Here is a 27,771-nt window from a genome sequence, read left to right as displayed (position 1 = left end):
ACCTCCTGTAGGTAAGAACAGAAATTTGGAAATTTCTTCAGTGTGCCGGCGATAGCTCGGCTACTCTTCACGACGGACACTGTCCTGGGATCTAACATCCATTAACTAATGCCAATCCTCCAGACAAACGGCTTTCCGATGGATAGCACACACATTGATGTATCTATCACAATGCCTGAGTAATAAGAGCAAGGTGACAGTTTATATCTGGGTGGAGATGCAATCTCAGGCGAGACAGCTCAGAGGTGAGTACGCATACCTCAAGGCTATCCTTTCAGTCCCACCGTGTTAAGTTGCAGCTGTAGCACAGGCAGTATGGGGCCGAGCATTGTCATGCTGCAGCAAAACACCGGTAGTGAGTAGTCCACGACGTTTTGATCTGATTGCTGGTTTCAGATGATTTTTAAGGAGGTCGCAGTATGATGCACTGGAGACTGTGGTCCCTCTGGGCATGCAATGCTCTACAAGTGGGCCTCGGCTATCCCAGAAGAGCGTCAGCATCACTTTTCCAGCGGACGGCTGTGTGCGGAATTTTTTGGGCTTCGGTGAAGTTGAATGGCTCCACTCTTTGCTTGCCCTCTTCGTTTCTGGCTGAAAGTAGTGGACCCAGCTTTCATCCCCAGTCACTACACGCTGTAAGAAAGCGTCGCCTTGTGTTTCGTAACGTCACAGAAGTTATTCACATGCGTCCACTCGCTGTTCTTTCAGTTTGGGTGCAAGTTGTCAAGACACCCACCTTGCAGACACTTTGCGGAACCCCAGCACGTTGTGAATGATATGGTGTGCTGAACCATGGCTAATGTTAAATTCGGAGACCACTTCATCCAGCGTAATGTGACGGTTTTCCCTTAGCACATGCTCAACGACTGCAACCATTTCTGGTGTGTCGGCTGTGTGAGGCCGGCCTGAGCGAGCAGCGTCTGCCACACTGGACACTCCACTTTTAAATTTTCTGTCCCAGTCGTACACCTGCTGCAGCGATAAACATGCGTCACCATATTGTATCTTCATTCTGCGATGGATTTCACTGGGATTCACACCCTCACTTCCCAAGAAACGGATGACAGAACATTGCTCCTCCCTGGTGCATGCTGGTAAGGGAGTGTTTTCCACCATAATTGTATAAATGCTGAATCTCATAGTTACTCTGCCTTCAGGGCATGAGACGCATAAATGTTTTGTCCATGTACTGCTAAACGGGAGGTGTTTGAAGGTGTCAAGAAGGTGATTTGTGTTCTACAGTGTTCAAGTATATAATTTAATGACAAAATAAAGATTTTAAAGGCTGTATTGAAAAATAAAACTTTTCAGAAGTTTACCGTTGTTGATGCACAATCTTTTACACCGCCTTATTTAACATATTGAAGTAGTTATTCGTGCCTGTTGTTTTTCATGCCTACCCGTGCCAGTCAGATACGAGTAAATAAACTTAGCCTTTGCGCGAATGAGAGGTCCACTCAAAGGCATGGTCTTCTGCTGATGGAAGACAATGTGGCTGGTGGAAGATATGTTTTAGAACTGTGTTATGCTCGTGGAAGACATTTTTGTTTAAATAAATGATATAATTAATTAATTTGATTTTAACTAATTAAATGACATATGTGAGAAAATTACATGCCCAGACCAGGAATCAAACCCAGGTCCTCTGGTCAACCGTACCAGTGCTCTGCCATCTGAGCTATCTGCGCGACCCTATTGAGCATGCCATTTTCCCACACATAGAAATTGCCACTCTCTTTCCGTTGCTGCTTCCCGGTCACTCGCTGCCAACCATAGGAGCACCAACGACCTGTTCACGAGAGGGTCTTCCTCAAATGGGGGGACAAATCCATGTCCGCTATTACAAACCACTGGGATTGTAGAACCACAATTAAATAAATGAACAGGATAACTAATTAATTGACATATGTGGGAAAATTACATATGTTATAGGAATATGCTACAGAAGTATGTGTGTGACAATTAAATATGTTATATAAATATGTGTGTAACAAGGCCAAAAAATATGTTATAGAATGAAAGGACATTGTTGTATTGTAATTCGAGCAATGCTTTGGCCGGCTGTACCTGTCAACACAGTTCAGATTGAGGATTGAGGCCATGCTTTCCCCATGAAATTAATTTATATATGCTCGATGCTAGTTCTTCCACGAGCCTCGATCATGTAAAAAAAAAAAAAGGAAAAAAAAAATAAAAAGGAAAAAAAAAAGAAAAAGGAATTAAAAAAAAAAAATAAACAATTAATGTTTATCTGAGTTCCAAGTAGTTAGGCAGTTAAGAGGAAGCATCGTTCATTTTTTAGGAAAGCACCAAATTTGGCACAGATGTAGTATGGACCTATACAATTGTTTTCCTGAGGGGCGCCCAAAAATTCAGAAAATTCAAAAAATCCAAAAAAATGTCTTGGATGCCGTGAAAAAGGGGAGAAAACGGGTATTGATTCAACAACAACAACAACATGCATTTTAAGGCCATTTTCCCTGCTAGAGCGGGGGTTAGCCTTGCGGTCCCCATGACAATCTTCTCCATTTTGCCCTATTTTCTGCATCTCTCCTTGTTAACCCCCTTGCCCGCATTTCTTCTTCCACCATCTTTAGCCAAGTCTTTCTCGGTCTTCCCCATCCTCTACTTCCTTCTACATTAATTTCCATCACTCTTCTCAACCAGTCACTTTCATCCTTCCTCAACACATGACCAAACCATCTCAACCTGTTCCTCTTCACAGCATCAATCACAGGCAATATTCCCATCATCTTTCGCAATTCATTATTTGTCTTCCTCGCTCTCAAAGATACTCCGCACATCCATCGAACCATTCGCAATTCCACCCTTTCCAGCCTTCGTTGCTGCTCTACGTTCATTACCCATGTCTCGCTCCCATAAATCATAACACTTCTCACACATGCAGCATACACCTTTCCCTTCAGCTTCAGCGACACTCTCCTCCTCATCAGCACGCCACTCAGTTCCCGAAACTTCTTCCATGCACATCTCACTCGAGCAACCGTTGCCGAGTCTGATCCACCTTCTCCATTCAGCATGTCTCCGAGGTAGCAAAATGTTTTCACACCTTCCAGCTTCATGCCGTCTCCAAGATCCAACTCAACATTTCCTCCATCTGCAGCTCCCTCTGTGCACACCTTACATTTGAATGTAGCTGCCACACTGGTAAATGACCCTCTCAGACCACTACATTTTTGATGAACCCACTCAGTGCACATTGTACATTGAATGGAGTTCACTCCGACACCCTTCCTGCACACAGCACACGGCCACTTCCCAGTTCTTTACCACTTGCCATCACCTTCGTCTTTCCGATATTCACCTTCAGACCTTTTGTCTCCATACATTCCTTCCACTTGTTCATCTTTTCCTTCAGTCCATCGATACTTTCCGCAATCAACACCAAATCATCTGCATACAACAATTCCCACGGTAAACCCTCCTTTACGTTCTGAGCCAGCACCTCCATCACAGCTACAAATAGTAGTGGACTTAGTACCGACCCCTGATGCACTCCCACCTTCACCTCAAACTCACCACTGTTCCCGTCCTTCGTCCTTACAGCTGTGCGTGCTCTTTTGTACATTGCCATCACTACTCTGATCAACCATTCCTCCACTCCTAACTTCCTCAATGCCCATGTCAATACTTTGCGTGGAACCCGATCGAATGCTTTCTCCAGATCAACAAACCCAAGAAACAACTTCTTCCTCTTCTCCATGTACTTCTCCTGCAACTGCCTCACAATGAAAAGCACGTCTGTCGTTCCTCTTCCTGGCATAAATCCAAACTGCATTTCGTCGATCTTCACTTTCTTCCTTATCCTCCTCTCCAACACCCTTTCCAATACCTTCATTCCATGCTCCAATAACTTTATCGCTCGGTACGAGCCACACTCCAGAGGGTCACCTTTCCCCTTGTATAGAGGGACGAGGGTACTCAGTTCCCAAACCACTGGAATGCAGCCTTCTTTCACCACCAGATTACAGATCTCTGTCATTCTCTTCACACCCCAACTTCCTGCTGCCTTCAACATATCTCCCACAACTCCCGTCGGCCCTCCCGCTTTTCTACCCTTCATTGCTTTTATCGCTTCCTCAACTTCCTTCTCAGTTATCTTCTCTGCCGGTCCTAAAACTGGGTTACTCTCTATGTTGCCATCCCATTCATTCTCTGTATTCAACAGCATTTCCATATATATTTTCCATCTTCCTTTAATTCCATCTGGGTCGACAACGATTTGTCCCACTTCATCCTTCAAGCAACTCACCCCCATCACATCACACCTCTCTTTCGCTATGTGCTTTGCAATCCTGAATACTGATTTCTGACCCTCTTCCGAATCCAAGCGTTCTCCGAACATTTTCCTACATGCCTCCTGCGCCTTTGCTACCTCTTTCTTTGCAGCCTTCCTGGCTGCCTTATAACTTTCATGCTCTGCTGTTTCTGCTCCCGTACCCTTCGCCTTCTGCCACTACTTGAACTTCTTCCTCTTCTCGTCAATCCTCTTTCCAACTTCATCATCCCACCACCATGTTTCCGAGTGCCTCAGTGGTCCTTTTGTCCATCCACATGCCTCACCAACGGCTCCCAACAGACTAGCTTTCATTGACATCCAACCACTTTCAAGCTCAACCACATCATCCTCTACCCTATTCAGCCTCTCTTTTAATGCCTCCCTTACTGTCACCTCTTTCAACCTCCACACCTTCATTCTCGGTTGGTACTTCACCCGCCGAGCTCTCCTCGCACCTTTCACCCTTATGTCGCAGACAACCAAGTGGTGCTGTGAAACAGCCTCCTCCCCCGGGATCACCTTTGTGTCCCGGAGGTGCCCCCTATCTCGCCTACGCACCATCAGGTAGTCAACGGTTGTCGTCGACCCACCTGACGTGTATGTAACAAGCTTATTATCCTCTTTCTGGAACTGAGTATTACAAATCAACAAATCAGCTCCATCAGCAAACTCCAAAATCCTTTCACCTTCTCCATTTCTCACACCATATCCATAACCCCCATGAACTCCCTCAAAACCATCCATACTCCTTCCCACATGTCCATTCAGGTCTCCTCCCACCACAACAACTTCCTCATCTTTCACATTTTCCATCAGCTTCTCTATCGCACACCAGAACTTATCCTTCTCTTCATCGCTTCGACCAACCTGCGGAGCATATCCCGAGATGACGTTCACCAAGAGCTTTCCAATCATCATTTTCACCATCATCAACCTATCACTCACTCTAGTCACACTCACCACACTGTCTACAAACTCCTCAGAAAACAGGACACCAACACCATTCATGCCCTCCGGGCACCCTTGCCACACAAACGTGTATTTCTGTCCCTGCCTACCCTTCACCATTCTCACACCACTTCCCTTCCATCTCGTCTCCTGCACACAACATATGTCCACTCTTCTTCTGACCAATACTTCCACCACTTCTCCTGATCTCCCTGTCATTGTCCCGACATTCCATGTCCCAAACCTCAGAAACCGATCTCCACTTCGGGCTGCACCCTGCCCATATGTAGTTGTAATTGTCATGGTTCTCTTTTTTGAGGCAATGTTCTTATGGCCGGATGCCCTTCCTGACGCCAACCCTCTTAGTTGTCTCTTACGACACGCAGGGATACGGTGTACCTATTCTAACCAGGGTACACACTGGGAGACGTTTAAAACATGGAAATTCTGGGGGGGGGGGGGGGGAGTTGGGGGGGCGGAGGGTGGCGTCAGCATCACGGCTGCGGTTTAAACATATTCCAACAATATCCAAACAGAACCATGAAAACCATGAAAAACAATCTGGGAAAAGTCTCCTAGCGAGAACGTGGATTTGAGAAAGAAGGAGCAGAGGCAGAAGAAAACGAGATACAGGGGGCGGGGCACAAGTCGAGACGAGGAGGAGAGCAAACAAGCATGTGTCCGGGAGGAGAGAAAGAATCAATATAGAATTCTTTGTCTATCTGTTTATCCTGTTTTTAAAAAACGCCGGACAAAGGGTAAGATGTCCGTGAGAGGCAGGGGGGGAGAAAAGAAAATCAAAGAAACAAGCAAATACTATGAAGGAAAGAACTTACACTCACAAAACACCGACGGGGGGAAGGGTATTGGGTATTGATTCGAACTGTAGATTCTGATATTGTGGTCTTGGCAATAGCACACTACTTTACCTACCAGTCACACGGTGTGGAGGAACTCTGGATTGCCATTGGCACTGGTAAAAGCTACCGCTACCTTGCCATCCATAAAATTGCCACCGGCCTTGGCCACAGGAAGTCCGAGTCTTTGCCATTATTTCATGCCTTCACTGGCTGCGACACAGTGTCATTTTTTGCCCAAATTGGGAAAAAGACAGCCTGGAAGGCTTGGGAGGCATACCCCAGCATCACGCAGACCTTTCATGCTCTCGCTTATAGGCCATCTGTGGACGCTATTACTATGGAACTAGAGAGCATAGAAAGATATGTTGCCATCCTCTATGACCGGACTACCGAGATAAAGACAGTGAATGACATGCGCCGACACTTGTTCACGAAGAAGGCAAGAACAATTGATCACATTCCCCCAACAGCAGATGCCTTCGAACAACACCTAAAACGTGCATGTTTTCAGGCTGGACACGTATGGAGTCAGGCACTTGTGCCCTACCCAGAACTTCCATCACCAGCTGATTGGGGCTGGATGAAAACAGGGACTTCTTGGACACCAATTTGGACCACAATACCACTGATACAGGAGGCATGTTCAGAGCTTACAAGCTGCCATTGTAAGTCGGCCTGTGAAGGCAACTGTAAATGCTCCAGGGCAAATCTGCCCTGCACATCCCTGTGTGACTGTGATGGACAGTGCTTGTAGTACTACGCGTCTGTGCGAGAGCCTCCACCTTTCAAGTGCCCACGATATTTTAAGTTAAAACTGCAACTGTGTGTAACTTTGATTAATTAATACCATTCCATTGTTATCAGAGACCAATAAAACAATGTGTATCACTTGGAATTGAAATTTTACCTAAAATACTATGAGAGATTCAAGGAAAATGGAAACACCATGGCGGCCATCTTGAAATTAAAGATGATGGATGCCAATCTTTATGCAATTGATCCCATTGGATTCAGAGACCATGAAAACATGGGGTACGACACTGGAACTGTGGTGTTATCGCTCATAGTATAGAAGTTATTGAGGGGAAATAGGTCACAGAGGGCGGTCATATTGAAATTCAATATGGCGGCCACCAGGGGTTCTGAATTTTTGGGCGCCCCTCAGGAAAACAATTGTATAGGTCCATACTACATCTGTGCCAAATTTGGTGCTTTCCTGAAAAAATGAACGATACGCCATATTTTTCGGTCTTAACTGCCGAAGTAAAGTCGATCCGGAACCTGATACATTTTTTGGCAAAATTACTGAGCTGGATCCTAACCAGGTTTTTGCAACAGAATTGCAGCACTAAGCACATTTGCTTTTGAGATGGATATGGAATCACACCCAGCCTAGAGGACCATAAACTGTAACTCTGGTTTTTGCCAGGAAGGGCGTTGCATAAATTTGAGTGTGCCGTTCATCAGATGAAAGATTAATTAAGCTGGGATCCTGGTAGCATTAGTTGGTGGACATTTGAAATTCCAGGGTGTCCTTCACAAAGAGAACATTGTGTGAGCACCCTGGATAAAATCCATATTCCTGTCCTGGCTACCATCTGGGATGGCAATGGCAAACCACCAAGAGTATTCCTTAACATCAAGCTGCTTCAGCAGCACTGACACCATGGAGACCCCACAGAGAATGTAAAACAACAACTTGATAGCTGTCAATCACAATGGTTGTGGCCACCATGTGAAAAGGAAACTACAAAAGGTGCAATAATGGCCAAAGTTGCCAATGCATACCTGACAGTATCGGAAAGCTTCCATCAGCGTAAGAAAGCCCACTGTTGCCTGCTGGCGGATCCCATACAGTTCTGTAACAAGTAAATATGACCTTTCCCTCCTGTGCGATGCTCACATCCAAAGCAAACAAATCAGTATGATAGCGACTCAACCCAAAGCGGGCCAACAGTGACTCACTTATGCCAGAACACTCCTTCTCGCCATCCCAGATGTTGGACACTGCCAGTCCAGTTAGCAGCAGGTTTATCAAACTCTGGCTGAAAGGGAAGAGAGACATGAAGATAATTAAGCAGGACTACAAAATAACTTGAATTCCAAACTCTTCAACCATTCTCTACAATTTGGATAACAAATAACATTTTACTTATAAGCAACGGCAACAACGGCAAAAAGGGTTGGCGCCAGGAAGGGCATCCGGCCGTAAAACATTGCTTCAAAAAGGGGACCAAAAAACAAACAAACAACAACCACGGTTCCCGAAAAAGGCCAACCCCCGCTTTGCGGGGAAAAATGGCCTCTAAAGGTGGTTATATTATAAGCATGCAGTCAAAGTGGCAGCAGCAATCTTTTCCCCTGCCAAGTTTTCCAGTGCTTCAACGAGGTTGAGGAAATAAACCCGAAGAAAAGATTCAATTCTCGAGCCAAATTGAGCCATCAAGTCATAGGCCTACCATCATGCTGTAACCTATTCCTGTGACTCTTAAGTCACAGTCTCTATTTTGCCTTATATGGGATCTACCTCACCTCCTCAAAAGTGAGTATCGATTACAAAATCTTTCTTATCCAAACAATATGTCCATTATTCAGTATTCTTGTCTATGGTACCATCCATCTCATTATAGATGGTACCACAGATAGGCCTGTTCATTCCTTTCCATTTACAGATAGCCCTGCTCATTCTATGCATTTTAGGTACATTATTTAATGATTAGTCTGGTGTTGGGCTAGCGGCTAGGGTGCCGGCTTAGGATCCTAGGATCCTGGGTTCGAATCCCGGTCGATCGCTGAATTAACGCCAGGGGGATTGACTCAGCCTGTCATCCTTCCGAGGTCAGCTAATTTGAGTACCAGTTCACTGGTAATTCCCTGTTTGTCGTAAAAGGCGACAAAAAGGGTTGGCGGCAGGAAGGGCATCCGGCCGTAAAACATTGCTTCAAAAAGGGGACCGAAAAACAACAACAACCACGGTCCCCGAAAAAGGCCAACCCCCGCTTGCGGGGAAAAATGGCCTCTAAAGGTGGTTTTTTAAAATTTATTTATTTATTTAATGATTAGTCTGGTGTTGGGCTAGCGGCTAGGGTGCCGGCTTAGGATCCTCGGATCCTGGGTTCGAATCCCGGTCGATCGCTGAATTAACGCCAGGGGGGGTTGACTCAGCCTGTCATCCTTCCGAGGTCGGCAAATTGAGTACCAGTTCACTGGTAATTCCCTGTTTGTCGTTAAAGGCGGCAAAAAGGGTTGGCGTCAGGAAGGGCATCCGGCCGTAAAACATTGCTTCAAAAAGGGGACCAAAAAAACAACAACAACCACGGTCCCCGAAAAAGGCCAACCCCCACAAAATGGCCTCTAAAGGTGGTTATTTTTTAAAATGTTTTTACTTAATGATTAGTCTGGTGTTGACTTAATGGTTAGGGCACTGGCATGGGATCCTGAGTTTGAATCACGGTCGATCGTTGAATTCTGGGGGGTTGACTCAGCCTGCCATCCTTCCGAGGTAGGCAAATTGAGTACCAGCTTGCTGGGATGAATGAGCCATTCGGGTATCCTGTGTCGGAGTGGAAATCTGTCCAGGAGTGCCCAATAGCCAAGGAAACTGCTTCGGCAGCCCTATGCATCGTCACAGTGCAAAAAGGAATGGTCATCATCATCTTCACTTAATGATTGCCTAGTGCCAGCTTTTTTAGGTTTTATCCCTGTTCCTGGAACAATTGTATTTTTTTTAAAGAGATAGTCTCTTGGTATGACAAGCTAAATCACAAGGAACAAAAGGTTAATATATAGAAAGGAGCAGGTGGCTCATGACCTGTGATACGAACATATGCCTACCACCATGCTGTAACCCCAAAATGTAAGTAATCCTCAATCCATTTGCCAATTTGTGATCCATTCTGCCATTATTATACAAAGGTCTTCCATAAAGGAATCACATATGGGATAATAAACAGATGTTACATGTAAAAAAGGACAATTAGACAAAAAGTTTGAAAATACCAATCATGTTTAATGGCCAATAAATGCGATGTTTCTGGTATTATTAAAAGGTCCGTTTGTCGACATTCAAAACATAGTGAAGTCTTTCATGAGCTGAGTTGGAAGTACAAGAGAAGAACAAAAAATTAAGTTGATTTAGGAATTATCAAACAAAAAGAGCAATATCCTCACCTGCCATGGCCGTACTCTGGATCAATCAATGGAACGTTTGGATCTTCAGTTTCATTCTTTATATTCTCGATGCCCTTTAGAAAGCAGGAAGGAAAAAAAGGTTCATCTAACATTGCTTGTTATATACTGTATTTTATTAGCAATGAGCTCGTCACTTCGCTGACGGAAGTTGAACAATATAACTTACACTGTATATGCTACAGTACCGTAACACAGTTTAAGGAGTCAATATTTGCAAAAAAAATAATTCTAGAAACATTTTGTTTACTGCTAACAACCTAGTGTTAATTTTCATAAATACACACTTATTTGCCAAAATACAACATCATTAATTTGTTTTATGTTCCCAGGGATCAAATCTTACGTCGTTTTTTTTTTTGGAAGTTTCTAAATGAAATTCTCATCGAGTCGTGAATAATATACCACCGTAAAGGCCGAGCCTAATGCTAGACGTAACGCCATACTGAGGTGCGACAGGTACCACTGTAATTCCATCCCAGCGAAAAGAGTGCGACAGACAGAGAGATGGACGAACTGATAAATCCAGTTATTTTAATACATACATGAATGCACAAATTTTTCAAACAGCTCTCAGGAATTCTCTCATGCCTTGTCACTAGTGGCAAAGCTGGATGCTAGAACTTCACAGCTTACAAGGCATTTTCAAAATTTCAATCTTGTATGAAGACAAAAGCTCTAAGTATCATTAAAATGACACATCAGAAGGTGAGGCATCAACGAATCTCTCTCTCTCTCTATGCCATACTGCAGACTGGCTGGTGGCCTCTCCGTCGTCGACTGACTTTCACCTGATTTCCCCATAACCTCTGCCCTTTCAGGTTTCCAGCCTATGCAGCCGCAAAATATCACACAATCTCATCCAACAATCCAATTTTATCAGGCTCCAAAAATTACAGGTCTGTGCTCACCTCTACTTACTACATCCCAATGAATCGATTCACCTGATAAACTGCACATTGCTTTGGCCTTTCTGGTGACAATTGTGAACTCTGGTATGTAATGTAGTAGTGGTGTGCAGCTTCAGCACCATTTTAAAGTACACATTGGTTTGAAGATAAAAGCACTTTTACAATTTTGATAATTGCTTGCCATCCTCAACCGAACAAGTGCTATATTGCAAACACTATGAACAACTGACTGAGCATGAAAGGCCACAGAACATAAGATATTGTTTGTATAAGCACTTGAAACTATTCAGAATGTCGTCTATCCCTCTACACTGTATCTTCCAGAATAATCCTGTTTGATGTTCCCATTCACTGACCTATCTCGGGATATTGGGGTGCCAAGTTAAAATCCCATATACCTGATTTGCCCATTGTCTACTCTACTACATAATTTACTCTACTCCTTACAATTCATGTACAAGTCCACTATTGATTATAATGTCCCTGTCTTGTACATATTTTATATATATAGTATATATGTCTTGTATAAACACAAACTCCTCCATTAACCTTGGGTGACTGTTTAACTAAAAGAGATCCTGTTTTAGCTTTCCTTACCTCCATAACTATGGCTCCAAGGGCATAAATTACTGTGTAAATGGATAGCCAGAGTGGAAGACTCTTTTTATTCATACTAAATTTATACGAAATTCATACTAAATGAATTTTTTTCACTTTACCCAATTGCAAGAGTGCTTATGTTTTGCAAGTGCAAGTTGTGTGCAAGAGACGAGATGGAAGGGAAGTGGTGTGAGAACGGTGAAGGGTAGGCAGGGACAGAAATACAAGTTTGTGTGGCAAGGGTGCCCGGAGGGCGTGAATGGTGTTGGAGTCCTGTTTTATGAGGAGTTTGTAGACAGTGTGGTGAGTGTGACTAGAGTGAGTGATAGGTTGATGATGGTGAAAATGATGATTGGAAAGCTCTTGGCGAACGTCATCTCGGGATATGCTCCGCAGGTTGGTCGAAGCGATGAAGAGAAGGACAAGTTCTGGTGTGCGATAGAGAAGCTGATGGAAAACGTGAAAGATGAGGAAGTTGTTGTGGTAGGAGGAGACCTAAATGGACATGTGGGAAGGAGTATGGATGGTTTTGAGGGAGTTCATGGGGGTTATGGATATGGTGTGAGAAATGGAGAAGGTGAAAGGATTTTGGAGTTTGCTGATGGAGCTGATTTGTTGATTTGTAATACTCAGTTCCAGAAAGAGGATAATAAGCTTGTTACATACACGTCAGATGGGTCGACGACAACCGTTGACTACCTGATGGTGCGTAGGCGAGATAGGGGGCACCTCCGGGACACAAAGGTGATCCCGGGGGAGGAGGCTGTTTCACAGCACCACTTGGTTGTCTGTGACATAAGGGTGAAAGGTGCGAGGAGAGCTCGGCGGGTGAAGTACCAACCGAGAATGAAGGTGTGGAGGTTGAAACAGGTGACAGTAAGGGAGGCATTAAAAGAGAGGCAGAGTAGGGTAGAGGATGATGTGGTTGAGCTTGAACGTGGTTGGATGTCAATGAAAGATAGTCTGTTGGGAGCCGTTGGTGAGGTATGTGGATGGACAAAAGGACCACCAACGCACTCGGAAACATGGTGGTGGGATGATGAAGTTGGAAAGAGGATTGACGAGAAGAGGAAGAAGTTCAAGGAGTGGCAGAAGGCGAAGGGTACGGGAGCAGAAAAAGCAGAGCATGAAAGTTATAAGGCAGCCAAGAAGGCTGCAAAGAAAGAGGTAGCAAAGGCGCAGGAGGTATGTAGGAAAATGTTCGGAGAACGCTTGGATTCGGAAGAGGGTCAGAAAGTAGTATTCAGGATTGCAAAGCACATTGCGAAAGAGAGGTGTGATGTGATGGGGGTGAGTTGCTTGAAGGAGGAAGTGGGACAAATCGTTGTGGACCCAGGTGGAATTAAAGGAAGATGGAAAAGATATATGGAAATGCTGTTGAATACAGAGAATGAATGGGATGGCAGCATAGAGAGTAACCCAGTTTTAGGACCGGCAGAGAAGATAACTGAGAAGGAAGTTGAGGAAGCGATAAAAGCAATGAAGAGTAGAAAAGCGGGAGGGCCGACGGGAGTTGTGGGAGATATGTTGAAGCAGCAGGAAGTTGCGGTGTGAAGAGAATGACAGAGATCTGTAATCTGGTGGTGAAAGAAGGCCGCATTCCAGTGGCTTGGGAACTGAGTACCCTCGTCCCTCTATACAAGGGGAAAGGTGACGCTCTGGAGTGTGGCTCGTACCGAGCGATAAAGTTATTGGAGCATGGAATGAAGGTATTGGAAAGGGTGTTGGAGAGGAGGATAAGGAAGAAGGTGAAGATCGACGAAATGCAGTTTGGATTTATGCCAGGAAGAGGAAAGACAGACGCGCTCTTTATTGTGAGGCAGTTGCAGGAGAAGTACATGGAGAAGAGGAAGAAGTTGTTTCTTGGGTTTGTTGATCTGGAGAAAGCATTCGATAGGGTTCCACGCGAAGTATTGACATGGGCATTGAGGAAGTTAGGAGTGGAGGAATGGTTGATCAGAGTAGTGATGGCAATGTACAAAAGAGCGCACACAGCTGTAAGGACGAAGGACAGGAACAGTGGTGAGTTTGAGGTGAAGGTGGGAGTGCATCAGGGGTCAGTAATAAGTCCACTACTATTTGTAGCTGTGATGGAGGTGCTGGCTCAGAACGTAAAGGAGGGTTTACCGTGGGAGTTGTTGTATGCAGATGATCTGGTGTTGATTGCGGAAAGTATGGATGGACTGAAGGAAAAGCTGAACAAGTGGAAGGAATGTATGGAGACAAAAGGTCTGAAGGTGAATATAGGAAAGAAGAAGGTGATGGCAAGTGGTAAAGCATGTGGTGAGGTGGAAAGAACTGGGAAGTGGCCATGTGCTGTGTGCAGGAAGGCTGTCGGAGTGAACTCCATTCAATGTACAATGTGCGCTGAGTGGGTTCATCAAAAATGTAGTGGTCTGAGAGGGTCATTAACCAGTGTGGCAGCTACATTCAAATGTAAGGTGTGCACAGAGGGAGCTGCAGATGGAAGAAATGTTGAGTTGGATCTTGGAGATGGCATGAAGCTGGAAGGTGTGAAAACATTTTGCTACCTCGGAGACATGCTGAATGGAGAAGGTGGATCAGACACGGCAACGGTTGCTCGAGTGAGATGTGCATGGAAGAAGTTTCGGGAACTGAGTGACGTGCTGATGAGGAGGGGAGTGTCGTTGAAGCTGAAGGGAAAGGTGTATGCTGCATGTGTGAGAAGTGTTATGATTGATGGGAGCGAGACATGGGTCATGAATGTAGAGCAGCAACGAAGGCTGGAAAGGGTGGAAATGTGAATGGTTCGGTGGATGTGCGGAGTATCGTTGAGAGAGAGGAAGACAAATGATGAATAGGCGAAAGATGATGGGAATAGAGCCTGTGATTGATGCTGTGAAGAGGAACAGGTTGAGGTGGTTTGGTCATGTGTTGAGGAAGGATGAAAGTGACTGGTTGAGAAGAGTGATGGAAATGAATGTAGAAGGAAGTAGAGGACGGGGAAGACCGAGAAAGACTTGGCTAAAGATGGTGGAAGAAGAAATGCGGGCAAGGGGGTTAACAAGGAGAGATGCAGAAAATAGGGCAATATGGAGAAGATTGTCATGGGGACTGCAAGGCTAACCCCCGCTCTAGCAGGGAAAATGGCCTTAAAATGCATGTTGTTGTTGTTGTTGTTGTTACCCATTTATTTCACCGTTCTCAATTTGATGACTTATTTTACATCCACCACCAAAGGTGGACGGAGGTTACGTTTTCACACCTGTCTGCCTGTGAGCAGGCTATCTCAAAAGGTTATGGATGGATTCACACAAAATTTGGTGGACAGGTTGGGTGACAAGGACAAATTGATTAGATGTTGATGAATATCTGGATCCGGATAAGAATAAGAGAATTTTAAAGCGATTCTTCACCATTGGAGATGGGGCCAAAAACGACATACAGTATAGCCTGTTATTTCAAAAAGTTGTGGACGGATTTGGACGAAACTTGGTAGAGAGGTTGCGTATGTGACAAGGAAGAATTGTTTCAATTTTGGTGAAGATCCGAATCCGAATCCGGATCCAGATCAGATAATTGACGCAAAAAAGTGATTCTTCAACATTAAGTGAAAGGGCTAAAACCGATACATAGCAGGATATCTTAAAAAGTTATGGACGGATTTGGACGAAACTGGGTGGACCAGTTGGGTGTCTGACAAGGACGAATTGATTCAATTTTGGTGAAGATCTGAATATGGATTCGGATAATGAGGATTATTTAATTTTTATGTGATTCTTCTACATTGAGAGATCGGGCGAAAAGCGTTATATAACATGGTATTTTAAAAAGTTATGGACGAGTTATGACTAAACTTGGGGGTGAGTTGGTGAGGTGACAAGAACAAGCCAATTCGATTTTGGTTCAGGTTTGAATCCAGATCCGGCCTATCAGTGGGATAGAAAACGTAAACTGTTCAGCCTAGCGGAGGTATGCGCTCTACCGAGTGCCGTTCTAGTATTTTGATGTGTTTGTCTGCTCTGAAACAAGGTTCTTCTCTGTAAATCAGGAAGGTGACAGCCATCTTTAGTTTTGGTTGTGGTAAGAATAAATGATAAATAATTTAACTGCATATTCAACAATTCATTCAACTTAAAACTCAAGAATTTATCCTTTCTTATTTGTATATCAGCATGGTTTTCATGTGATACAAGCCATTATAATGGATCTGGAAACAGGAAAATGCAGCAACCAACCTTAGTGAGAAGGAGGGAATAAAGAAAAAGAAGAACTCCACAACTGCCAGTGAAAATTGGAATGTGTTCCATAAGGGTGGCTTGAAGGTCACTACCATTCCCGACAGTTTTGCTCCTAAAAAAAATGGAAAAAAGAAAGAAAGAAAAACAAGACAGTTAGTGAATGAGTAATTCCATTTCATAACACTTCAGATGCCAAGTAAAATACCCCTTATACATCACCATTACTAGAGGTTGAGATAAAGCAAAATCCAAATTTCTTGTAAAATAATAGTTTGGCAGCATGTTAAAGTTTGTAGAACCTCAGCAACTTTTTTGCACTACATTTTCCGATGGCATGGACTCAAAAATAAGAATGTGAATTCATCAACATAGAAAGTGACGAAGAGTGAGGATGTGTAAACCGCGGAATGAGACAAAAGGAATGTATGGGACATACAGATAGATGACATGTACATTGCCTAAAAAACAGAACATGTGATCCTGGTCAACAATCAAGAAGGAAGTAAACTGTGCCCTAAAATGTGATCATTTATCTTGCATTAATAAACAACAATTTAGGTGATTACAAAAAGCATACTAGAAGGGCACTCAGTAGAGAGCATACTTCTGCCTGGTGAACAGTTTATGTTTCATATCTCAGAGTAGACCAGAAAATCACACTACATAATTAATATAATGTAGAAACAGTCTTCACCAAAATTGAATCGATTCTTCCTTGTCACACACACAACCTGTCCAACAAGTTTCGTCCAAATCCATCCATAACTTTTTGAGATATCCTGTTATGTATCGTTTTTAGCCCTATCTCCCAATGATGAAGAATCACTTAAAAAATTCTAGTAGCAGGATCCGAATCCGGATCTTCACCAAAATCTAAACATTTTGTCCTTGTCACATATTCTACATCTCTGCCAAATTTCGTCCGAATCCATCCACAACTTTTTGAGATATCTTGTTCACAAACGGACAGACAGACAGGGGTGAAAACATAACCTCCATCCACCTTTGGTGGCGGAAGTAATAACTGCAACACTCTGATACCACCTGGTCGCATGAGCTCTTTTATTCCCCATGAGTGATATTTTCATCTGGCTGAACATTTTTGCAAGTGGCCTGCAAAAATCCTTGGCCAGCTGAAAATATCATTTATCTCTCGCGAGATCTTGGAGACGGCGGCAGGGATTTTCGAAGCTCCACACGGTCTCCACGTTTTTCGAAGTTAAGTCTGTTCACAATTGTATTTTGTCGAAACTGTATTTATCTTTCGGGGTGTGAAGTTATTGTGTGCAACTTTGGTTGTTTCTCGGTGTTTATCTTTCATAAATTGATCGTCTGTTTGCCGTGTCGCGAGCAAGGCCTTGTACAGTGTGCACTGTACAACCTTGAGGCTTTGTTTTTCTCTCAGTGGTCCGTCGTTTGTGATCCAATAACTTTCGTTCTCTGTATTCCCAGTCTTTTCACCCATAGCCTACTTCCTTGTGTAAATCTCAACTCAAAAAAAAAAAAAAAAAAAAAAAAAAAAACATTTCCTTCTCTGTTCTCATTCGTTTATTCATTCTTATTCGTTCGTTCGTTCTTCGACCACGTGTTTCTCCCCCATTTCCCCAGATAGTTTTCACTCATTAACCTTCAATGTTTACACTTTCCCCTCAAGTTATGTATTCCGTCATATTTTATAACACCTTTTTCTTCTTCTTCTTTAAAAGGCTGCTTTCGACTTGCTCACCAAATCAATTCATCCCAAAAAAAATATCCATCTCCTATAGTGCCTTTGTTCTACATTCCCTAAACTCTCCTGCACTCCATCCTCCATCCAGCGTCCTTAAACGTATTTTTAACTCGAAGGTCACAAGAAACTCATTTTGCAATAAATGTTCGTTTCCCATAAATCGTACACTTTCAAAAATCCAATCTCACCCCTCCCCTCCAAATCTTCCCCATAACCCCTCCCCTCCAAATCTTCCCCATCACCCCTCCCCTCCAAATCTTCCCCATCACCCATCCCTTTCAAATCTCCCCCCTTGCCCCCTCCCTCCTAAACTACCCCCTCACCCCTCCCCGCCAAGACGCCCCCTCGCCCCTCCCCTCCTAGACTCCTGCCTCACCCCTCCCCTCCAAATCTCCCCCATATCCCATCCCTTTCAAATCCCTCCCCTTGTCCCTTCCCTCCCAAACTCCCCCCTCACCCCTCCCCTTCAAATCTCCCCACCCTCATTGCTTCTCAATTTCCCCCCGCTCACTCCCCCTCCTCAAAGCGTCCTCCCCGCTTCTTCCCCCTTCAAACTCTCACCTCCATCTCCCCCAACCTTCTGCCTCGCTCTTCCCCTCCTCAAATAACACCTCATTGTGGCTCACCCAATCACCATCAAACTTTTTGTCCGCCCCATCCTTCCCTTTCTCCGAGCTATTCTGAAATCTCTGACACACCTTCAACAGCTCTCCCTACCTCTTCCACCTCTTCCACATCTTACCCTACCCCTCCTCCCCCCTGTTCTGTATCTGATGCTCCCCCTTCCTCTTCATTAACGGTATGGACCTCAAACATCCGGGGCCTTCGTTCAAACTTAACCGATCTCTCCATACAGGTTGCTTCTGTCAAACCAGACGTGATCTGCTTAACAGAAACATTCCTCCTTTATGATGTCTCTGATTCCATAGTATCTCTCCCGGGCTACTCCCTCCTCCGGTATGATAGACCTGAGCCTCGTCCTGGAGGCGGGGTTGCTATCTTTATCAAAAACTCTCTTCCTCACTCGCCCTGCACTGCACTCTCTCCACCTCACCCCCAGGAATACCTCTGGCTACGGCTTCCCCTTCGCTCCCACCTCTTGTTCATATGTGTGTTGTACCGTCCACCAAACAGTGATGACTCCATCTACATCTCGCTGTCTGATGATATGGACCAACTTCTATCTACTCATCCCAACTCTCTCTTCCTCATATGTGGTGATTTCAACTGTCATCATGCCAGTTGGCTGGGTGTGGGTACCTCTCTCACCAGCCATGGCTCCTCAGCAAAGGACTTCTGCGACTCACTGGGACTGACACAATCTGTCAATTTCCCGACCCGGATCTCAGTCAACGGAACATCTTCTCTTCTGGACTTGGTTATGACTAACTTCCCTGAAAATGTCTGCTGCTCTTCTTCTGCTCCGATCGGAACATCTGATCATGTCCTTGTTAAAGTGGACATCTCTCTGACCATCCTCAGGGAGCCTGCTCAGCGTCGACGAGTCTGGCATTTCACTCAGGCCAACTGGCACGGTCTTCAAGCAGCCATCAATCATCTGGACTGGTCTCCCATCTCTACCACCTCTGACATCAACTCATCCTGGGAATTCTTCCAAAGTAAATTGCTCTCTCTCATGCACAGATTTATCCCATCTCGTCTTCAGTTGTCATACCCTTCCTCCCGTCCATGGTACACGGAATCTTGTGGTGAGGCTGTTGCCCAGAAACAACTTGCCTTCGTCTCCTGGAAAGCAAATCCAACGGAAGGAAATCTCATTTCCTTCCACAAAGCCCGAAACAAGTGTGTGTCCACCCTCAGGAGAGCCAGGAAACAATATCTCTCCGTTCTCAAGACCGAACTCTCTTATCTGTCTCCCTCTTCCAAATCCTGGTGGCGTCTGGTCAAATCCGTTTCTGGTGTTTGTTCCCCCTCCATCCCCTCCCTTACCTCAAACGGCTACACAGCTGACTCCGCACGTGAAAAAGCTGAATGCCTCAACTCTGTGTTTGCCTCTAAATCTTGTGTCCCAAACCCATCCCTCTCTGTACCCACCATACCCAGTCATACCCTGCTGCTCCTGGACTCCGTGTCCTTTCCTCCTGACAAGGTGGAAAAGTTTCTGTCAACCCTCGACTCTGATTCTGCAACTGGACCCGACGGCATCAGCCCACGGGTCCTAAAATCCTGCTCTGCTGCTCTATCTCACCCTCTCTCTGTTCTCTTCACCCTCTCTTTTGCTCAAGGTCAACTGCCATCTGCTTGGAAATCAGCCAACATCACCGCTTTGCACAAAAAAGGTGCAAAAACAGATCCTAGCAACTACAGACCAATCAGCCTTCTCCCAATTATCAGCAAAGTCATGGAATCCATCATTGCTTCTGATATGAAATCTTTCCTCTTCTCCAATGGCTTGATCTCTGATCATCAATTTGGTTTCAGACCAGGTCACTCTACTCTGGACATGCTGCTTCTGCTGTCTCAACAATGGATGGAGGTCCTCAATGCCAAACAGGAAATTAGAGCTGTCTCCCTCGACATATCACGTGCCTTCGACACGGTCTGGCACCCCGCTCTGCTCACCAAACTCTCCTCCTTTGGTATCCATGGAAATCTCCACGCATGGCTGGCGGACTTCCTCTCTAGTCGTCGTCAACGTGTGGCCCTGAATGGGTTTCTCTCATCTCCTCTTCCTGTTCAGGCTGGAGTTCCCCAAGGCAGTGTTCTGGGCCCCGTGCTTTTTCTGGTCTTCATCAATGATCTCTCTGACTCTCTCGAAAATCCTCTCTATCTCCTTGCTGATGACTCCACTCTCTGCCGCTCCATTCCTCTTCCCTCAGATCGGCAGTCTGCTGCCTCCTCACTCTCTGAAGACCTGGACAAAATCACAGACTGGTCAAACAAGTGGAACATGTCTTTCAATCCTGACAAATCTCACACTCTTACTATGTCTCTCCGAAAAGATCGACTGGACAACCCTCCCATCTACTTTCTCAACAATCCTCTCCAAGAAGTTCTGTCGCTCAAGATTTTGGGTCTCACTATCTGCCATGATCTTTCTTGGGAAAACCACATTTCAAAGCTGGCCTCCAAAGCCAGTCGCCGACTGGGCATCCTCCGTCGTGCGAAGTCCTTCCTCGGCACACCTGAGCTCCTCACCACATACAAGGCTTTCATCCGCAGCTCAATGGAATACTGTTCTCCCCTATGGGCCGGTGCTCCTGCCTCACACCTAGCTCGGCTTCACGCTGTTGAAACCAAAGCTTTCAGAATTATTGGAATCTCCCGCGATGAAGCTATCTCTGAGGGCCTTTCACTCACTCACCGCAGGCAGGTAGGTGGTCTTTCTGTCTTCTACCGACTCCTCTCCGGCCTTGCACCCCCAGCTCTCTCTGTGCTCTGTCCCCCAAATATTCCTACAGGTCGCACAAGATCTGCCAGCAACCCTCTGATGGTTAAACTGCCGAAATCTCGGCTCTCCGCTCACCTTCACTCTTTCATTCCTCTTTTCTCCCGCCTCTGGAACAAACTCCCTCACTCCCTTCAATCCCACTCCTCCCTCCAGGTCTTTAAAACAGCTGTTCACCACCATCTCTTATCTTCCCCCATCCAAAACCTTGATCTTTTCTACCCCCGCTAATTCACCCCAGATCCACCTTGTTTGAAATTCCAACTTCTTTCCTGGAAGTCCTGGCAGTGTCCATATGTTTTATACCTCTCCCACTGCCCCCTTCCCACGCCCCCCCCAAAGCCCTTGCCCTCTCTCAGATCTCTCGATGTCTCCATGTCTCTCGGTCCCTGCTCTCAAATGTTGTGTTTGTGTCCTTCCCCCTCTCTCCCCATCTTGTCTACCGCTCCCTATGTTATATGTTTTATGTGTCGGTTTGTCTTTCTGTGTGATTAATGTTCGCTCTTTCACGAGCCTCGATATTGTATACAAAAAAAAAAAAAAAAAAAAAAAAAAAAAAAAAATCTCTAATCATAAAAGGCAGTGTATCTGTGTCTTATCCATAGCTGCAAAACCATGAAACCTAGCGGGCCCAAACTTTGCATGCATAATTGTCGACCTCCATGGGAGTGCATGAATGAAAACTGGGTGTTTGTGCATGTTTTGAGGATGATTACCAAGGTGCTCATAACAAAAAACCAAAATAAGCCTTACCAAAATGGTGGTGTGCCATCTTGGTCAGCCCTCTATCACATCGCTAGGTTATTACGCCGCCATTTTGTTTCGGCCTATTCAAATGTGCCTTTGCTTAGAAACACAATCTACTCTCATGGACTAATTAAAGCATACAATTAAAATCTGGATTCAGATTTGAGGATTGGATCCCATACACTAAATATGTATCGAAATCTGCCATGAAATCTGAAAATTTTAAGACATTAGCAGCGATTCTTATAACTAAGTGGATATCTTATACTAAGCTTTAAGCAGGGCTGCCCTTCCTCTTTCTCCATATTGCCAAAGAAGTAAACTTAACTTTTTCTACTGTTCCAATAATGATACAGGGTGTTTCAAAAAGAGTAATACAACTTTAAACGTTTATTTACAAAGAAACAAAAACCTCAGGAACGTGAACCAAACATTTCTTGAAAGCTTATGACATGGTATTTTCTATCACTGATTGCTATTGCAGTAAGTCACTGCTGGAGTTAGTGAGAGGCCAAGGTCTGAAATTGGCATTTACACAAAATCCTTGTAATTGACGTTCTCAATGTGTGCCACTCCACGGTTCAGACAGGCATTGATCTTGACTCCAAAGTTATGTCCAACTTTCCTGCAGGTCTCAGGTGGTTCTGCCCCCAGAAAATGTTGTTGTGGTTGTTGATGGCACCGTTCAAGTGGAAATGGGCTTCATCACTGAACCACATCAGGTTGATCCAGTTTGGGCACCTCTCCATCCTGTCACTCAGCCAATTGCACATATCAAGTCTTCTTCTCATGTCATCTTGACTCAGTTTATGCCTAATATAGATAATGTATGGGAAAAGCTTCAGTTCCTCAGTGAGGATATGCCAGACTGATGTTGGTTTGATGCCCAGCTCCTGGGAGCGCCGGCGGTGGGACTTCTGGGACTGTCCAACACAGAATCCCGCACGGCGTCGATGTTGGCTTGGCTCTTGGTTACTGATGCTGGCCTGCCACTGTTGCCCTTGCTCTGTTTGTGCATTGTACCCTTGTGCTCAAAATTTTTCACAATACGTTGGAATGGCACAATTTGTGGGTCCATCACATGTTCTGAGGTTGTATTCCCGGCAGAACCTCCGGCGGATGTCTACATATGATAGTCTCATACCACAGAGCCGCCACTTTTATCTTCTGCTCCACTGTCAATGGCATAGTTGAGCTACAAAGCTAGAAATCCCAGAGAACAAATGCCACGATAACACCACCAAACCCTGAAAAGGAAAACGGTATAGGTCAAAAAACAAAGAAATGGCAGAAAGTCAAAGTTGTATCAATCTTTCTGAAACACCCTGAATATTGAGTGAAAAAATATCAGTGCCCAAAAGTGTAACTTTTTTGAGTGCAATGAAAATAAATCAAATTAAAGATCGAATTAAAAGAACATGGCATTCCTCCTGTTATAGTCTATTTAATTTATCTCCTTCCATTAAAAAGTAGAAAATACAGGTACATCAATCGACGAACAAAGGCTTGTTTCAAGGTAAACCTTTGGGCTGTCATTTTGATGTAATTTATGCGTGTTTATGCTTTACCGCAAAGGAACTTCAAACAGGCCGCGGTACCTCGGTCCACTCACAAGCGCTCATACGGGATATTATGTGTGTGTGTTTGCGTGGTCATCAAGCATAACATATTCTCTTTGCTAACCCCCTCCCTTCTCTCTTTTCTTTTTCTCCCCCCCCCCCTTTCTCCCTCACCCCCACCCCTCTCCTTCTCTCCCCCACCCCTCTCCCCCACCCCACCCCTCTCCCTCTCTCCCTCACCCCCACCCCTCTCCTTCTCTCCCCCACCCCTCTCCCCCACCCCACCCCTCTCCCTCTCTCCCTACCCCACCACCTCTCTCCCTCTCCCCACCACTCTGTCTCCATCCCCCTTCTCTGTCTCCCTCACTCCTCTCTGTCTCTCCTGCCTTCACGCTGCCTTCCTTTCCCTTCCCCTCACGTTGCTTTCTCCTTCACTCATGCTGCCTTCCATTACCCTCCCCTCACACTGCCTTCCACTCCCCTCACACTGCCTTCCCTTATCCGCTCACATTGCATTCCATTCTCCTCCCCTCACCTCAGGCTGCCTTCATCTCTCCTCTCCACACAATGTCTTCCCATCCCCTCTCCCCATGCTGCCGACCCCTCCCCTCAGGCTGCCTTCCATTCCCCTCCCCTCATGCTGCCTTCCCCTCCCATAAAGCTGCCTTTGCTTCCCCTCCCCTTCTCCACTACCCTACTCCTATCCCCACCTCTTCACTCCTTTCCCCATCCCCATGTCCCACTCCTCTCCAACCCTCCCGTCCCCCTTCTCTCTCTCTTTCCCCCACTCTCTTAATATTCCGGACACCAAGCGACTCCACGTTGCCTGGCAATGCTGGATACCTTTGCTAGTGGGGCATAAACGCCAAAACAGATCACCCCCTTTGCAATGAACAAGAATGATACTTACTGGATCAAGTTGTGAAATCTCTCGAAAGTGACGACATCCCTGGGCAAAATAACTCCTGCAAGAAACAAACTATAATCACACCCTACAAGAAAGGCTATATAATCAAATCAAGATGGCACGTTTCTTCAACCAAGCACTCTAATACTGCGTCTCCATGCTAGTCATGCCAAAACCCTCAAAACTGACAGAATAATTAGGCTAATCCAATCTGACTCAATGCCAATTAATCTGCATTGAAGACCCACTTTTGAAGAATAAGAATATGCCCAATGGCTTACTTAGTCCAAATCAAATGTGGCTACCAATCTGAGCCTGGCAGCCAAAATAACCGAAGGCAAATACTCACCTGACTGGCTGGAATCTGGCTGACTGGTTGTGCTACCATCCTGCTCATTCTGTTCCTTCCAACCTCTCCAACCCACCAATGTGAGAGCTCCAGAGTGCTGAGGGGCTGCCTGCTCCAAAATCTCACAGAGAGCTTGTGACAAGAGTTCCCGTCTGGTCTCCTCTGGAATAAACAGAAAACATTACAAAGCCCGGTTAATTTGGCTAAACAACTGAGATTCCCTTTCTGTCCAAGGGGGTGACCAATTACCTAAACTCAGCATGGACGAGACAAACCTGAGAACTGCTGCCAGTTGCCTTGATGATCACCAAAAAAGGCCCACTTCAGGAGGAATGCCTGTCAAAAGAACACAAACAAAAAAATAAGAGAAACATATTACATACTTTCATGAAAACAAATTATACATTGACAGAATATGATTTGCATGCCCAGCCCCAAAGGTAAGTGAATTGCTAAGGTACATTACTGACAAATCTCGAAGAAACCTTCCTGTTGTTTCAATGTGTGCAACAACTTTTGATAACACGTCACTTAGAAAATAACTCAACATGAAGGAGAGATTAGACACAAAAACTGACAAATACAAAAACAATATCTTGCATTTAAGTCAGTTCTTATCTGAACAGATAGAGTGCCTTCAGAAAGTATTGTTATGTTGGTGGGGTAAAGGAATATCTAGAGTCCGGTAGATCTGTATAGGTAGGTATTCGACTGTCACGATAGGGAAACTACCCTGTAATAAGTTCTGTGTTTAGTCCGGTTTGTCGGTTAAGGAGTATACCTGTGAACATACCAGGATTTACGTGTGCTAGGTAGTTGTAGGGATTAAAGATAACAGCCCTTGCGTGTAAAAAAACCACCGTTTAGAGGCCATTTTTCCCCGCAAAGCGGGGGTTGGCCTTTTCAGGGACCGTGGTTGTTGTTGTTTTTTTGGTCCCCTTTTTGAAGCAATGTTTTACGGCCGGATGCCCTTCCTGCCGCCAACCCTGTTTGTCACCTTTTTACGATAAACAGGGAATTACCAGTGTACTGGTACTCAATTTGCCGACCTCGGAAGGATGACAGGCTGAGTCAACCCCCCTGGCGTTAATTCAGCGATCGACCGGGATTCGAACCCAGGATCCTTGGATCCTAAGCTGGCACCCTAGCCGCTAGCCCAACACCTTGTGTGTCATACCTGGTAATCAAACCTTTGTCCCTTATAGCAATGCATACCCATATAAACACTTAGACAGGCCCTGGGGTGCACACAGTAATTAAATCCCCTTCCCTTACAACGACTTTGGAAGAAGCCAGGTAGGAAGCCAGATCGGGGCACCGCCGGGTGGCTGCCGTCAGCTACACCACCAGCTAAGCCTAGCAACATCGCGTGACACGAGCTATGACCACGCCACAGGGAATGTGTGATTGGAGGGAAGGCGCTGGAAGGTTCGGTGGAAGGCACTGGCTGGTGGCGCGCCAAGGCTGACGTCACCGTGCAGGTTATAAAAGGGCGCTGCAGGACATTTTCAGCAGCTCTAGTTATAGCTCTAGCTCTAGCCCTTGCGCTCTTTGGTCTCTTGGCGCTGCATGATATCTCTCTGTGCTTGAAGCTCTTGCGCTTCTTCTTGGTCTTGAGAGGTCCTGGTGGTCGTTGGTTCACCATCTGCGTGGTGCCGGAGCGAGGCTCGGTGCTGTGAACGGGCGGGACCTTGTGTGTGAATGGCGAGGGGATTGGAGCGAGGGCGTTGGCTCGGGCCTAGCGAAGCGTGCGAGGCGGACGGAGTGTTTCTCTGCACCGGAGTTTGGAGCCTTGTTGGACGATACACGGACAAGATGACAGACAGTTAAGACGCACCACATTTCATACACGCCAACGCTTTATTTTCCTTCATTCATCCCCGTGTCCTGTTGTTGAGTCTGGTGTGTGGGATCCAAACTTAGGCTCTTTATTTGATTACCGTCGCGTTCCTTGTTAGCAGGTTCCGTGAATAAATCTCTATTTTTGTACACTCTGATCCGGTGTTCAAGTTCGTTAATTTCCCTGCAGGATCGAAGCTGCCGTCGGTTCGCTGAAGGTAAGCGCTTTTGCCGCAGCTTCCACTTCCCTTCTTCCTCCCGCGTTTTATAGCCGAATCCGTGTTTGGTCGTCGCCTTCATTAAAACCGTTTGAGCCATCCGCGGTCGCTGGTATTAACCTGGAGGGATTCGCACGACAGTATTCACACCCCTGGACTTTCAGCCTCACCACACAGATGAGGCTGAGATCGCCAGTTCTCAGGAACGCCGACAGTGGAATTTCTTATGACTTTCGACAGCAGAATCTCTCACAAGGTCAATGTTACCTTGGTCCTTGGTAACACTTGGTGGGTGGCCAGGCCACTGCTGCCTTTATTTAGATTTTCACGCTTCCATGTGCTTGGAAGTGCTCCGGAAAGCACTGAATGCTCCCATTGGAAGGTCCATTACGGGTGTGAACATTGTAATACTGACAGTGTCGTTGGTGCACCTGCACATAGGATTTTTTCTCAAAACACAAAGTCATTAAATTGTTTGTGTGACTCTACGAACCTGGACTTTGTATTTATGTATATACACAGCTGGACCCCGACATTCGCAGTCACAACAGGTGCAGGCCCCACATATTCACAATTAATAAAATGCGACCTGCTTCTACATTCTCAGCCCAATGGCCCTCATGTTAGCTGTTTTTCATGGACACTATTTTTTTTTTTTTTCACACGACGTGAATATAACAGTTCTGAAACATATCTTCCACCAACCACACACAAAGCAGCTTGTCATAGCAAAGGGGTGAATACTTATTGACTCAAGACATTTCAGCTTTTCATTTTTAATTAATTGTAAAAAAAAATTAGAAATTCCGCTTTGACATTATGGGGTACGAGCAGGAGTACCCGGTGTTGCTGGAGGGGGGGGGGGGGGAGGAGGGGAAGGAGAGGGGGGAGGAGGGGAATGAGAGGGAGGGGTGTGAGGAAGGGAGTGGAAGAGGTAGGGGAGGAAGAGGTGAGGGGAAAGATATACTACATATACATCTTTGGGGGGGGGCTTTGACAGGCCCC

General features: G+C 45.4%; 1 protein-coding gene across 2 annotated transcripts in view; it reads right to left on the bottom strand.

The window, feature by feature from the left end:
- Nucleotides 1-27,771, bottom strand: part of MINDY3 (MINDY lysine 48 deubiquitinase 3) — a 140,417-nt gene that overhangs the window by 88,686 nt on the left and 23,960 nt on the right. For both annotated transcript variants that reach the window (XM_068126614.2, XM_078785838.1), the window contains 7 exons: nucleotides 24,985-25,045; nucleotides 24,710-24,871; nucleotides 24,364-24,418; nucleotides 16,007-16,121; nucleotides 10,279-10,352; nucleotides 8,074-8,153; nucleotides 7,897-7,967 (listed from right to left, as the gene is read on the bottom strand). In XM_068126614.2, coding sequence (XP_067982715.1) covers nucleotides 7,897-7,967; nucleotides 8,074-8,153; nucleotides 10,279-10,352; nucleotides 16,007-16,121; nucleotides 24,364-24,418; nucleotides 24,710-24,871; nucleotides 24,985-25,045 — 618 coding nt within the window. The remainder of the gene's footprint in view (nucleotides 1-7,896; nucleotides 7,968-8,073; nucleotides 8,154-10,278; nucleotides 10,353-16,006; nucleotides 16,122-24,363; nucleotides 24,419-24,709; nucleotides 24,872-24,984; nucleotides 25,046-27,771) is intronic.

Source organism: Myxine glutinosa, chromosome 10 (genome assembly GCF_964187855.1).
Source record: "Myxine glutinosa chromosome 10, kmMyxGlut1.1, whole genome shotgun sequence".
NCBI classification, from domain to species: Eukaryota; Metazoa; Chordata; class Myxini; order Myxiniformes; family Myxinidae; genus Myxine; species Myxine glutinosa.
The sequence above is the reverse complement of the archived record's forward strand: the minus strand, read 5'-3'. Positions and strand labels throughout refer to the sequence as shown.